Source organism: Tricharina praecox (assembly GCF_024521635.1).
Source record: "Tricharina praecox strain CBS 144465 chromosome Unknown BZA05scaffold_43, whole genome shotgun sequence".
In the NCBI taxonomy this organism is placed as follows: Eukaryota; Fungi; Ascomycota; class Pezizomycetes; order Pezizales; family Pyronemataceae; genus Tricharina; species Tricharina praecox.
This window is the reverse complement of record NW_026250445.1, coordinates 23,469-37,910: the sequence shown is the minus strand read 5'-3', so window position 1 is coordinate 37,910 and position 14,442 is coordinate 23,469. Positions and strand designations below refer to the sequence as shown.

At 56.2% G+C, this 14,442-nt stretch overlaps 5 protein-coding genes across 5 annotated transcripts; 3 read left to right on the top strand and 2 right to left on the bottom strand.

Moving 5' to 3' along the window:
* The first annotated feature begins 498 nt into the window (after nt 1–498).
* On the top strand, nt 499–2,391 carry BZA05DRAFT_360183 (alkaline-phosphatase-like protein). The gene is made up of 3 exons (XM_051481486.1): nt 499–743; nt 804–1,109; nt 1,162–2,391. The coding sequence occupies exons 1-3, from the start codon at nt 603–605 to the stop codon at nt 2,257–2,259; spliced, it is 1,545 nt and encodes a 514-aa protein (XP_051334930.1). The 5' UTR covers nt 499–602; the 3' UTR covers nt 2,260–2,391.
* Nucleotides 2,392–2,633: 242 nt separating this feature from the next.
* On the bottom strand, nt 2,634–7,312 carry BZA05DRAFT_477657 (armadillo-type protein). Its single transcript, XM_051488318.1, has 2 exons — nt 6,624–7,312; nt 2,634–6,572 (listed from the first exon to the last, which is right to left on the bottom strand). Exons 1-2 carry the CDS (start codon nt 6,842–6,844, stop codon nt 2,747–2,749), a joined length of 4,047 nt encoding a protein of 1,348 aa, XP_051334929.1. The 5' UTR covers nt 6,845–7,312; the 3' UTR covers nt 2,634–2,746.
* Nucleotides 7,313–7,625: 313 nt separating this feature from the next.
* On the top strand, nt 7,626–8,702 carry BZA05DRAFT_449323 (uncharacterized protein; the record flags this gene model as incomplete). Its single annotated transcript, XM_051487341.1, has 3 exons — nt 7,626–7,787; nt 7,881–8,537; nt 8,598–8,702. The coding sequence occupies 3 exons, from the start codon at nt 7,626–7,628 to the stop codon at nt 8,700–8,702; spliced, it is 924 nt and encodes a 307-aa protein (XP_051334928.1).
* Nucleotides 8,703–9,703: 1,001 nt separating this feature from the next.
* BZA05DRAFT_344659 (PalH/RIM21) lies at nt 9,704–10,789 on the top strand (the record flags this gene model as incomplete). The annotated part of the gene is made up of 1 exon (XM_051481137.1): nt 9,704–10,789. A coding segment is annotated over one exon (1,086 nt), but the record flags the coding sequence as incomplete, so codon positions are not given.
* A 1,528-nt stretch (nt 10,790–12,317) lies between these two features.
* On the bottom strand, nt 12,318–13,117 carry BZA05DRAFT_344681 (concanavalin A-like lectin/glucanase domain-containing protein; the record flags this gene model as incomplete). Its single annotated transcript, XM_051481139.1, has 2 exons — nt 12,318–12,844; nt 12,901–13,117. Coding segments are annotated over 2 exons (744 nt in total), but the record flags the coding sequence as incomplete, so codon positions are not given.
* Between the last annotated feature and the right edge of the window lie 1,325 nt (nt 13,118–14,442).

The following is a 14,442-nucleotide window of genomic DNA, read 5'->3' as shown; positions in this document are numbered from 1 at the left end:
ATCGAGTGAGAGTGCGTGGCCCCATTGCCCGTGATCCTCCAAACTAAGGAAGTAGCCCTGTCAACCGACATCCCACTACCCAGACTTTCCGAATCCCCATTCTGCACCCCACGTGCGCACGCTACGGCGTATCTACCCGCCTCTTTCTTTTCTGGTCGCACTCTCGAACAGGCCAAATTGTTCCCTCGTTCCCTCGTGGTCGCACCACGGAATCCGCCGAGAGAAAACGTTCCTGTCGCACGTGGCGTCTGGCCAATCGGAGGGGGCGCTTGGCGCACGCGGAGAAGGCGACATGGGGGTTTGATAGATGGCAGATATCGACCGAGGGGTGATCGGCAGCTCGCTTTAGGCAGCTCAGAATATGCATCGCGATTTGTATGCAGAGTAGGCTGGGCGGGCAAGTTCCAATTGAGCATGTGCGAGACACCGACTAGTTCGAGTAGAGTAGAGAGTACCTACAGACGCATGTAGGACGGCCAATCGGTCGTGGAGGAGGGGCTTCTCTTAAAAGCCTCCACTGTCCGCCCACCGAGCTGTGTTCGTTGTTGCCTTCTCCGTCTTCCTCCTCTACCCGCATCCTTCACTGTACACCTTCGGTCAACATGTTCAATTTCAAGAGCTTGTTCGTCATCGCTTTGGCGGGGTTCACGGCGCTCTCCAGTGCTGAGGACCACGGAAAGGGTAAGGGAAATGGAAAGGGAAATGGAAAGGGTTACGGGAAGGGTCCCAAGAACTTCATCATGGTATGTTCTCTCTTATTGTCCTGAACATTGGTTGATTCATGCTGACTCTTCTCTGTCCAGGTCGTCCCTGATGGATTCGGTATCGCCAGTGAGACTATGGCTCGCGACTACGTCCACTGGACCAACAACGGCACCACCGTGATGCCCATCGACGAGATGGTGATCGGTCTCGTCCGCACCAAGGCCACCGACAGCTATGTCACTGACTCTGCTGCCTCCGCGACCGCCTACTCGTGCGGAATCAAGTCCTACAACGGTGCCATCGGTGTCGACGACGACATCATCCCCTGCGGAACCGTCCTCGAGGCCGCCCACCTCAAGGGAATGAAGACCGGTCTCATCGTGACCTCCCGCATCACCCACGCCGTGAGTGATCCCATTACCATTGAGTGCTGCATGACCCTGACTGTGATGATAGACCCCCGCCACCTACGCCTCCCACGTCTGGGACCGTGACCAGGAGGCCAACATCGCCCTCCAGGAGATCGGCTACGCCCACCCCCTCGGCCGCACCGTCGACGTCATGATGGGCGGAGGCCGGTGCTTCTTCACCCCCAACACCACCGCGGACTCCTGCCGTGACGACGGCATCGACGCGCTGGCGCTCGCCCGCGACCTCGGCTACACCGTCATCACCGACCGCGCCGGCTTCGACTCGAAGCAGAAGCTCCCCTACCTCGGCCTCTTCACCGAGGACCACATGTCGTACGAGGTCGACCGCAACCCCGCGATCGAGCCCTCCCTCAAGGAGATGGCTCTCAAGGGCATCAACGACCTGTACCGTGCCACCAAGGACTCAGACGAGGGTTTCTTCGTCCTTGTCGAGGCCAGCCGCATCGACCACGCCGGCCACGCCAACGACGCCGTCGGCCACCTGCACGACATCCTCGCGTACAACGCGGCCATGCTCGCCATGCGCGAGTGGATCGACGAGCACGAGGAGGACTCGCCCACGATCCTGATCTCGACCGCCGACCACGAGTGCGGCGGACTGACCGTCGGCTCGATCCAACTCGATGGCGCCCCGGACTACTGGTACGCCCCGGAGCACTTCGCGGCTGCGAAGGCCACCCCCGGCCCGCTGTCTAAGCTATGGCAGGCCTACTCTGGTAGCACTCCCAAGTCGTACCTGAAGACGGCCATCTTCGCCGCGCACGGCATCGCCGTCCCCACCGAGGAGGAACTCGTCCAGGGTCTCGCCCTGAAGAACGACACCTCCGCCTTCCAGGAATTCCTGTCCGCATCCATGTCCGCCCGCCTCGGCGTGAGCTGGTCCACCGGCGGCCACACCGCTGCTGACGTCACCCTCTTCGGCTGGGGCAAGGGCTCCGAGAAGTTTTCTGGCTCGCGCGAGAACGCTGAGGTCGGCCTCTTCGTTGCCCAGCAGCTCGGTCTTGACCTCGAGCGAACACAGGCACTGCTGCGCAGGAATGAGACGTGGGAGAAGGAGTGGGTCCGCCCCCCTGTGTCGCTGGAGAAGGTTGCGAGGAGGAGTCTGGGACACCACCATCACTAGATTATTAGATCGAAGGGCAGTGTGTCTGTGTAGGAAGATTGGCGTCTTTATTGTTTATTTGCAAAAGGGCTAGTCTGTATGAGTAGCTTCGTATATAGAGTGTTTGGGTTAGAGCGTAATGTTTAACAGTCGAATTTAATGGAGTCAAAAGCCAACTCAACACCATTGCATTTGTACGAGTGATGTCACGTGAATGACTAGCACAACAGCGGGGCCGGAAGGTCACAATCAAAATTCAGATTCACAGAATCGACCAATCAAATGTATTCCCTGCGGCCGTTGAACACTAAGATTACAAGTAAAAGACTAGCTTCGTAACGGAGATGTACTTGCTAGAAACCATCGCAACCCAACCCCCCCCCCCCCCCCCCCCCCCCCCCCGAAATTCTTTAGAAAACAACAAGATTGTCACACAATCAATCACAATCAATCAGAAACAAACAAACAAACAAACAACCACATCTCCCCCCGGTACCTTTTCAGTTCATTACTTCCCCTCGTTCTCGCTGTTCTCAGTCACCAGCTCCCTCCAGCTGGCACATATCCAGTCCCAGAAGCCCCTCCACTTCTGGCCGCCCCTCTCCGCGCCGACCTCTCTATGCACGACAAGCGCCGTCTTGACCACTCCCCTAACGCCCTCAGCGTGGCGCTCCAGCTCCTGCTTGACCGCATTCTCCTTCGGCTTCTCCATGAGCACCTTGCGGATGGTATCAGCGATGGAGTCGAGTCTCCTCGCCGTCTCTTCCTTAGCCAGAACCGCCAGCTTAGCGAGCATGAGGTTCGCGAGGGCGCGGATATCGTGGTCGTCCGCAATACCGGCGATGACGCGCGAGAAGTAGACGTCCAGTTCGATATTATGGAACGACGTCTCTAGCAGGGCGTACAGGGTTTCGTAGGCAGATTTGCGGACCTCGAGGCCGTCGTCGATGCGGTGGCGGAACGGGCCCATCTGAATTTCGCGGACGAGGTCGGGCTTGATGACGGATTCGGAGTAGACGCGCGGGAGGAGCCGCTCCAAGCCCGGGCCCGCGAGGAGGTGCGCTTTGTTGGTCGCCGCGCTGTTGAGCGTGGTGAGTGCGAGCCGCCGGTTGTCGAGTTCCGAGTCTTGCAGCATTGTGTCGAGGAAGTCGACAACGGTGGGGCGGAGAAGCTCGTCGTATTTCGTGTCCGTGTCCGTGAAGGTATAACGCAGCGCCGAGATCACCAAGCCCCGCACCACCGACTGCGGCGAAGTCATGTGTTTCTGCAGCTCGGGCAGGAACGAGTACGGGTCCAGGATAATAAGCCGACCCACACACTCAGCAGCCACAGCTTTCGCATCATCGTTCGTAACAGCGGTGGAAAGCAGTGTATTCCACATATCGTTGGTGTAAGACTTCAGGCTATCCGCCGACGAATGTGTGATGATCTCCTTGAGCGAATGGACCAGGAGATAACTATCATTTCCATCCTGCAGCCTCTTCATGATGACGGGAACAAACTTGTCGACATTCCCAGCACCAGCGAGACCCAGCGCGACAGCCGCGGCGATAGGAACATTATCCGAATCGTCCCCGAGCTGTCCGAGAAACTTCTCCGGCGGAACGTCAAAGTCCTTGCCCATCCGGAGCCCAATCTCTCCCAGAACTATCAATCCAAGACACTTGCGACCAGAATCGCGCGCAGTCTCGAACTCCTCGACAAAGTCTTTGACACCGACAATGAAGCCGCCCTTGTCACCGCCCCCGCAAACAAGCAGCTGGGCAATGACCTTGCCGACAGCACTCATATCTCCCGTAACACCGACTTTCTTGAGCAGTTCCTCCATGAGCTTGCGCTTGCCCTTCTTATCCTCCTCTCCAATCGTGCGGACGAGGCTGAGCAGATTCTCGAGTACCAGCCCAGAACCCAGAGGAAACTTGACAAGGTTGCAAATACCATTGATGACCTCGAACGAGATTGTGATACCGTTCGGATTGATGATCATGAGCCTCAAGACGGCAATAGCTAGGGCAAGAAGCTGCATATCTCCCACGACCAGCAAAGGCGTGAGCACCGCAACCAACTCGCTCTTGCTGGCCGTGTCCATCTGGTGCAGCAGGGCCGGGTTGGAAGCGATGCTCTCGAGCGCGACCAGACTCGCTGCACGGAGCGACCGATTCGACTTGCGGAGCTGGGCACCCAGCTCGGTGACGACCTTGCGAACCCACTCTTCGCTGATTGATCCATCATCGCCGGCAGACCTAGCGATGTTATCGATAGCACGGGCGGCACTAGCACGGGTAGTCTCGTTCTTCAGGCGTTCGAGCAGGACGTCCAGAGCGTGACGACGGGATTCGGCCGAGAGAGTACCAGCCTTGCCGCTGGTTCTGCCGAGCAAGATGCTCATCGTGACGATGGCTTTCTCGCGAACCTCCAGATCCGTATCCGCATTCTCGACCTTCTTGATTATCACCTGGTACAGCTGCTTAAGGTGTTCGGCGTAGGCGGGGGCTCCAGGCGAAGTCAGTAGTTTGGCGATTGAAGCGACAGTGCCCAAGGCTTCGAAGGAAACCTTATAGGCAGTCTCGTTAACGGCGGCGCAGACAGCCGGAACAGCGGCCGCCAGGTATGGCTCCACGGCTTCGAGAGAGTGGTTATCGAAGATCTTGGAAAAGAGGCGGAGAACCTCAATTCTAACACTGGCACCTGTCGCAGTGGCAGCGCTGCCGCCAGGCGCAGACGCCACAACAACATTACCACCGGAAGCCAGTGCATTACCTCCACCAGCAGCGTCGACGAGAGCATTGATGAAGATGTTCAGCGAGCTCTCAAACTTTCCGTGCAGAACCGAGACAGCCGCTGAAATCAGAACGATGCTTGCCTGTTTAGTCGGAAGCGTAATGGACTTGTTGTTGAGCAGTTTTCCGACAGACTTGGATAGCCGAGGAACCAATTGGAAAAGGCTGTCCCGAACACCGTGCTCATCCACCGACGGCACTTCCAGGGCCATATCGGTATCCATCATCGAAGCGTCCGATCCACGTCTCTTCTTCGGCGGCGGAGCCATCGTGCCCGCAGCACTGCTCAGAGCTGGCCCACAGGTGATCGTGCCATCTGCAACCTCTCCCGTCTTCTTCACCAGCACGATGGCCGTAGCGAGGATCTCGAGTCGAACGTTCTCTTCGCGCTCATGGAATCTGTCGATGAGGAGCGGCGCCACCTTTTTGTACGCCAACCCGCCTCCCTCGCCGGATCCCCGGATCAAGTCGCCGGCCCTAGTCGCGAGAACAGTCGCCAACAGCTTTGCCGCGCACCGCCGGACCTTCCATGATATGTCGTCTTCGTCCGAGAAGTTTCCATCGTCTTCAAAGGTGTCATCATCGTCGCTTCCACCAAACTCTCCATCGTCGTCATCTCCACCGGCAGTACCGCCCATTTCCTCGTCGTCATCGCCCGGATCGGCGTAGTTGGGGTCGTACTTCAGGAAAACAGTGCCGGCGTTGAGAAGGTCGTCGGTGAACTGCTTCATCTCCTCGGTGCAGCAGCTCTGGAAGCTCTCCAGCGCCACCAGCGCCACCTCGCGAACCTCGTCCATCTCCATATCCGGCTCATCTCCCAAATCACGGTTCTCCAGATCCCGACCGTCTACAACCGAAAGGATGAATGGGCACAGTGTCTTCAGATACGGACCGAACCGCTCTGGGATTCCGCGAGCGAGCGAGCCAGTAACCGAGATCAACAGCCGCAGACGGCCCGGATTGACATGCTTGCTCTCGGCGCGGAACGACTCGATGAGGTGGTTGATGAACGATGAGAGCAACTCGTCCGGTGCATAAACGCAGAGTAAACTCAAGGCCGTAACCGCCCTCTTCTTGATGACGCCGCTGGTCCTCTCGCTCTGGACCAAATTCATGACCGCAACTTGCAGTCTCTCCACTTCGGCTCCGGACATGATGGACCCAAAGCAGCGGACAGTCTCGATCAGCAAGTCGACACTGTCCAGCGTAGCACCAGCGGTAGCCTTCCCGCTCTCGCCCCCATCCGGCTTGAGAAGTATCATCAGCTTGGGTATTAGCGTCTTCTGCACGGCAGTGACCGATGTCTGGATTGCCTGTTGTGTGGCCTCCGGCCGAGCCATTGTACTGGGGGCGGCGGCATGTGCTTGGTGCAGTGCAGCGATGGACGCCAAGTTCATTCCCGGCGAGGCATGTGGGCGCGGGAGGTTCGTGATGATGGTTCGCAGCGCGGTCGAAGGGATCGACGGGTCCTGTGAGGTCATTGACAGCGTAGCGAGCCTGTCGATAAGCGGGCCGATCTGGTTTTCTTTGACTTTGAGGACGAGAGGTCCCAAACTGCCCTCTATTAGCTTCATTCAATCCCCGCGATAGGGGTATTATGAGTACCATTTAACCGCAAGATTCTGCACCTCGCCATTCGCATCGTCTAGAGCTTTCACGACCGCATCTATGAGCTTGCTCATGGTTCCGGGGTCTGTCTGGCTGAAGCTCAGGTTCTGCGTGAGCATCGCCAACAGGTCGTTTAGTGACATGAAGCGGAAGTCGCTGTCCGGGTTGGACATCTTATCCAGTAGGCTCTGCAGCGCGTAGGCGGCGGGGGCCGACATCGTGGCAATGCGATGATGGGTTGACAGATTACGGGGATGGGTGATGGGGTGAGTTGAAGCTATCGGTGTAGCAGCAACGATGAGGTACGGGTGTGCTCGTATCTAGGTGTGGACTTCGGATCGTTCGTTGTATCTATTCGTAGGATTGCGGGGTTGCGATTAATAGATTGGATTGGAGATGTGGATCGCAGGAGTAGAGAGGATGAGGGTGTTGTGTATGGAAAGAGCGGGAAGGTATGTAGGGTCAAGGTAAAGGGAGGATGGGCGGGAAGCTTAGAGCCGCACCGTCATGAAATGCGGGGTGGGTAACTCGAAAGGCAAAGCTATCAACTTCCGGAACACAGAGCTGTCTAATTGAGTATCGACAGGACTTGATGGAATTGGCCGAAGTAGATGGAGAGAAAGAAGGCGAGATCAGAGCGGTTGGAGTTGATCTCAAGCTTTGCATCTGCATCAGCTTCCTTGGACACCAAACGCATTGCGGGGCAAAGCGGGTTCTATCACGTGATATTCACACCTATGTGAACATGCTAGCCACAAGTGCTTCGTTCAGTGATGACATAAGTGGCTGAGACGCTTTCACGCCACACCCCATCAATCTTAGCTTGCTGTGACCTCATCTATTCCCGCAGAGTCGACATTTCCTTATCCCCACCCGTCCGCTCCTCCTCTTCTGTTTCGTGTTCTCTTCATCCCATCCTAACCATTGCACTCGTTCATCATCAATTGACCCAACACCACCATCTGCACCACCTTCAATTCCAAAAAATAGTGACACACGATGTTCGCCGCTCGCACGCCAGCACTGCGCGCGCTCACCCGCCGAGCAGCCACTTTCACCACTACCCCAGCCCGCCGTTATGCTTCCTCGCACGGCCATCCCACTGGCACTTCGAGTGACATGCCATGGCTGATCGGTGCCGTCGCCTTCACTCTGCCCGCCGTTTGTCCCCTCTCCTCCCCCATTCCACACCCCTCGGCATCCCGTAGCATAGCCGAAATTTCCCGGACCCGACACTGAAATTCATACTCGCAGAGCTACTACCTTCTCTCCTCCGGCTCGCCGACGCCGCATCACTCCGACCCCAGCAAGAAGATGGACACTGCCTCGACCAGCGCAGGCCCGGGCGTACAAACCCACCCTCCGGAGCATCACGGAAAGCTGGAGCTGCCGAAGAAGAAGGCCGCACCAGTAGAAGAGGAGGAGGAGGACGAAGATGAGGACACTGCGTCCGACAAGCTGCAGTCGGCTAAGGAGACCGCGAAGGATAAGGTTCAGGACGCTACTGGAGCTGTGAAGGAGGCTGCTGGTAAGGCTGGCGAGAAAGCCTCTGAGTATGCTGGGCAGGCGAATGACAAGGCGGAGGATGTCCAGGACAAGGCCCAGGACAAGGCTGAGGGCGCGGCCAAGAAGGCGAAGGAGACGGCAGAGGTGCTCAAAGGTACCGCCACCAAGAAGGTTAAGTCCGTCGAGGAGAGCGCGGAGGAGAAGGCCAATGCCGTTAGGAAGGGCCCATCCGACGAAACGGATGATAACGAGGGAGCGGAGGCGGAGAAGAAGAAGGAGGGGAAGAAAACCTCTATCAACCCCCAGAAGATCGATCCCGGTGACACTGCTCAGAAGGATGCCGGTGGCCCCGGAACCACGAGTGGAAAGCAGCAAGGAATCTCGAATGACGATACTCAACACCCGGTATGCCCAATATTGCTATCCTCCTTCTGTGAGCTTGGAATGCTGACGACGCGTGAATAGATCCTCCACGAGCCCCGTGGTGATGCCATCAGCAAGAAAGGGGAGGGCATCCACGACTCGGCCAAGATCAAGGGCACCGTCGATGTTAACCGTCCCGCCAAATAGATATACCACATTCCGAGCCCCGCGAGATGAATGGACGGATCTACACGTACAGAATGTAAAGGCCATTGAGATAGGAGAGTGTGACGAGAGTTTGCGCTGTGAGCAATTTGTACATCATTTTTCTTTGCAAAAGCAAGGCGTGGAGTGTGATAGACTTTGCTGCAGAACAGCAATTATTCGTAACGAAGAGTTGTGTTGTGCATCCATCTCGTCTTGTGTTTCGTTCCATCATGTAACCACCCCCTGCCTGAGGAACGTACACGGAATGTCCTGAGCCGAGGTGTTGCACAGTAGACTGCGGTAATTATTCCTTGTCTATGTGCAACCCGCCCCTTGAGTAGAATCAGTACTGAGTACCTAGACCAGATCAACGATTAAAGTAATCAAGCTTTTGCGTGGATCGCATGTTCGGATTCGTGACAGAACGGGAGACGAATTCCCTTCCCTTCTTTTTCGTCACAAGTATGTGGGGAAGCGGGAACTCCGGCCTCGCTAAGGTGAGAACATTGTTGGAAAGTCAAAGGAACGTTGCAGATAAACTTGTACGAAGGTTAGGCCAAGCGAACCAAGCATTTCCGAGACTGTGTGAGTGTGAAGGTGAAGTGGAGATGCTGTTGGTGATGGTGTTGGTGCTGATTCTCTACCTACCTAGCTTCTTCTTCCGGTGGAGTTGCGTCGTCATGTCATCCATCCCTCGCATCCCAGGTGCCGTCGCCGAAGATCTTGAATCCCGACATGAGGACAAGAGAGGAGAGCGACAACCCATTCACACCGACTCATCCACGAGATCACGACCACACAGACACCGACACAGCATACCCCTTACAGTCTCCATACCCCCCGTATCACCACAGAGCCACTCTAGGACTCTCTAGCGTACTGCCTTGCTCCAGCCCGCGCCAGATCACGCTCCCCCCCGCAAATTGCCACCCTCTATGCGCCACCAACCCTCTTCATAACCTCCGTCCCTCCCCACCAGGCGCATTCCTTCGATGCCCCATATGCCGCGACAGAACTGGCGCGCTCCGACCACAACCGCGCGGGTCACCGTGCCGGCTTCGTGCACCCCGTACTTCCTCCCGCCAGGCCTCACCATCGCGCTGCAAGAGTCCACCACCGTCCTGGCCTCCCAGATCGCCGTCACCCCCGCCTGCTACACCGCGCGAGCCACACCCACCACCTCCCACGATGGCGGATTCTCAGTGTCGCCGTCCGAACTGCGCGACCCCTTCTATGCCAGCACCATCCCGATGGCATACTCCATCGCCGCCACGTCCACGCTCGCATACGTCCTACTCCTGCTGCTCTTTCTCCCGAACCCGCCGCACGAGCGCCCTTGGCTCCAGAAAGTCGCCACCCTCGCCGTTTGCATCTGCCTGACCATCGCCTTCGCTGAGACCACCGATGTCCTGCGGCACGAATACAGCCTCGTAGGATCGTCCGTCTACAGTCTCACCAACGAAGCACGTGAAGTACGTTCCCGCGTCGTCGCCGGCATACATCTCAAGATCGGCCGGATAATCAGCGACCTCTTCCTATGGCTTGCGCAGGTCCAAACGCTGATCCGCCTCTTCCCTCGGCAACGCGAGAAAGTCGTCATCAAATGGGCGGGCTTCGCATTGATCGTCCTGGACACGCTGTTCTCCGTCCTCCAGGCTTTCGTCTCTCCCATGGCCTCGACCGACTCCTTCCTCGACGCAATCCCGGCACTCTCGTACCTATTCCAGATCTGCTGCAGCACCATGTACGCCGGCTGCGTGATCTACTACTCCATCGCCAAGCGGAGGTACTCGTATTTCTACCCGCACCGCCCCTTTTCCGCGCCATCCCCGGGAACGAAAAAGTACGGTGGCCGCAGCATCTTCCTCGTCGCCATTCTCTCCATCGCCTCCATCCTGACCCCTCTCGTCTTCTTCATCGTCGACATCGCACAGAAGGACCTGGCCGGATGGGGTGACTACATACGATGGGTGGGTGCAGCGGCCTCCAGTGTTGTCGTATGGGAGTGGGTAGACCGCATCGAAGGCCTTGAGCGCGAAGAGAAAAAGGGCGGCATTCTCGGCCGCGAAGTCTACGACGAGGACGAAGACCTCCGCTTCGTCGGCGGTCGCGGCGACGACGACATCCCGCCGCTGCCGCCCCCACGCCGCCGTCACTCGCGCGCACCCCCCACCACCACCACCACCACCACCACCACCGCCACCAGCGAAAGCACCAGGTACGAGGTAAACGTCGGCCAACTGACCTCAACGGAGAGCCACTCAGACCCCTCGGAGAAATCCGGTACAGCCAACCCGTCATCCTCGACCTCGCACCCGCCCTCCTCTCCCTCCCTCGACCCCGCCGCTTCCCTTCACCGTGCGCCTCCGGCGCCCTCACCATCTCCAACTCCGAACAGGAATTGGCGCCTACCCCGCAGAGACGTGCTTTCTAGAGCGGTGGAGCGCACCACCGCCCGCTTACGGGCCACCACGCCCCCACCCCCGCCCCCGCCCCCGCCGCCAGCGCTGCCGGTAACTATTATTCCGCCGCCGAGACGGCGGAGGACGCAGGGCGGGTATATGGGACAGGTGGAGGAAGGCGGGTGGAGGGAGGGGCCGTGGACGCCGGGGACCGAAACTGCCCCGCCTCCCGCTCCTGCTCCTGCTCCTGCACAAGTACCGCAAGTGGTACCGCAGGCACTGCCTGGCTTGCCGATGGTGGTAGTACCGGCGCCACCGAGAAGGTCGAGAGCGGGGGATGGCGCGGGTGCGGGCGGGTAGTCGAGTAGGCTACCTACCTGCGTTCGATTAGCTGGTTGGTTGGCTGGGCTGGAGCATTTTTGGGGCGTACCTTTCTTTTCATTTCTTTTCTTTATTTTCTTTATTTTCTTCATTCGGTTCATCATTTCGGTACTACCTACCTACTATTTATTGGCTTGTATGTCTCATGTCTATTTAGAATTCTCTTTCTTTTGTTGCTTTTGTTGCTTTCGTTTCTTTCGTTTCTTTCGTGTCGGAATACCTATCATCGCATCTTTTTTTTGGTTTTTGGTTTTTGTCTTGTGTTTTTTTTGGGTGCATTGAGGCGGGCGGGGTTGGAGTGGTTTTCATTTGTGTAAGTAGGTCTGGGGATCGGTGGATGGGAAGAAAAGAGAAGATGGTAACTACGGGGATAGGGATGTTGATGTTGGTGTTGTGTTTAGGGGATGTTGTGAGAAACTGTGTATATCCGGACGATGTGATACGAGCATTGAGAGATGGGATGGTTCGGTGGAGAGTATAGGTAGGTAGTAGGTGTATGTGGGAGAGGCGAAGGTCAATGGCGAGGCAAGGGTCGCAAATAGGACAGGCGTGAATAAATGGCGAAGAGCCAATGAGACTCAAGAGTCAATAACTGCTGGAATGTTGTGGCAAGTGGTCATCCTTGGTGCGCTCATATATCGTCGGGTCAGGCCACGGCGGGGGGAGGGAAAGCCACATCGGGACGCTGGATGAAAAGTCGGGTTGGACAGTGGCGTGGAAACGGGGAAGTGAACGGGTAGATATTGCCATGTAAATACCTAGGTCGCATGCAATTATTGATTAAACAAAAAACAAAAACTCCACTGGACCCCAAATGAAACCCAGGAACCATTCAAACTATCGCTTCCTCTCGACACCGTCCCTGCATATCTAAGATAACCGATCCGCGGGAAGCAGCCCGGTCTGAAGCCACTTCCTCACAATCATTTCCGGTAGCATTATCCTCCTGGCGGCTGTTCTCCTGGCCGCAATCATCCCGATAACCCTCTCCCGCATTTGCAGACGAATTCATCTTTCCCCCAACTGCTTCGTTTATGTCCGCGGATTCGGCCCCTTGAACTCCCTCTCGACATTCTGCTCCACCACTTTCCAATGGTGTACCCTCATCCTGTATGACCATCGGGGGTTCAACAGGAAGGTCGGAAATTTCCTCCATCCAGTCGGCGAGTCGTAGCTTTCTTTCCGCTGTAACTGACCTCTCATAATTCGGCTTGGTACCCGCCGTCACGGACGTATCTGCATTCAAAACGTTTGGTACGTATTTGAATGGCTTTGCTCCAAAGTTTGCTGTGACGCGGCCTGACAGAGACAAGCCGACTATCGGAAACAACTGGCCGGCGATCCCGGTAAATGCGACACCTATGTTTCCAGTATCAGTACAGAGCAGACCAAGGAAATACTATCAGCGAACTTACCCAAATGCACGCCGTTCTTTGTGAAGAAAATATTTCCCTGTTTATCCACCCCACAGCCGACTGTATCCCCAATCCCATACAGCTCACTATAGAAATCCCCATAACCAGCGCCAGTAAACTTCTGTCCATCATCGCCGTGATACCCCCAGGTGCGGGAGTCCCAGCCAGGCATTTGGGCGAAGTTCACATTAGGTTTGTCACACAGACCTAAACCAACGATTCTGTCTCCGTCAGCCTCGGTCGTTCGTTCTGCCTATGGAGAGATGTACATACGAGTCATCTGTAGCGACCACGCGAACTTCGAAGTAAGTTGAGGCATTGAAAACCTTATCGTCTCCTTGAGACCAGTCGTCCGTAGAATGCTGAGGCCGTGGGGGAGGAAATGGATGATTGGCTACGCCTAAAGCCCGGATATAGATACTGGTTTTGTAGGTCCCTTGCGAGGGAAAAATGGCATCGAGCCCATTGTTTTCCAATTCGATTTTTTTACTCTTAAACCGCGTGCTCCAAGCAGTCGGTCGACGTATCGTTATGGGTATATGATCAATGCTCCTGGTGATCGGTAAAGGTATAGTCGAAGATTGAATGGTGAGATCCACCGTGTGGCTAACATTGGAGTGAGCCTCGAGAAGCTCTACCATCCTCTCTCGTGATTGTGCAAGGTGCTCGATGGTCCAGCCGTGTTTGTCGGTGGAGGAAGGATCGGCTCCGGATCGTAACAAAAGGTCCACAATTCCCACATGGGAGCCGTAGTAGTCTTCAACTATCGCTACAGCGAGCGGTATTCTCCCAGTTATGTCGGCGATATCTAGTCGGGCGCCACGGTCAATTAACTTTTTCGCAGAGTCTTCAGCACCGATCTCGCAAGCGATGTGTAGCGCAGTAATTCCATCGTTGTTTTGCGCGTTTATATCTGCTCCGTTTTTGAGAAGTAATTCAACAGCCTCCCCAGAGAGGTTCTCAGCTGCTAGATGTAGTGCTGTATTCTGCTGGCTATCCCGGGCATGCACATCGGCCCTGTTTGAGAGTAGGAGCTTGACGATTTCGATGTTTCCCATTCCGACGGCACAATGAAGCGCCGTGCATCCTTCAGTGTCTCGTGGTTCGGTGTTCGCACGATGAGCGAGCAAGCTTTTGACCAAAGCAACATCATTTACCGCGTACTTAATGGCAGAGAGTAATGGAGTATTCCCGATGCCGTTTACGATCTCGGGCGAGGCGCGATGCTTATGCTTGAGGAGTATATCGACAAGTTGTTCGTTTCCTCGTAAGACAGTTAGGTTCAACGCTGTCTGTCCAGCTTTGTTTTGAGCATCGATAGTGGTTCTTGTTACTTTGTCGAGTAACAGTCGTGTAACCGAAACGTGATCATTTTCGCAAGCAATGTGGATTGCCGTTTCCGAATCGTTGTCGATGGCATCCGGGTCGGAGCCTTGATCGAGTAAGAGCGAAATGATATCTTTATGGCCATTTAGTGCTGCAAGATGAATTGCAGTTCGCCCTCCGTTATCCTTCTGGTTCACGTCTACCCTGGCACCTTCC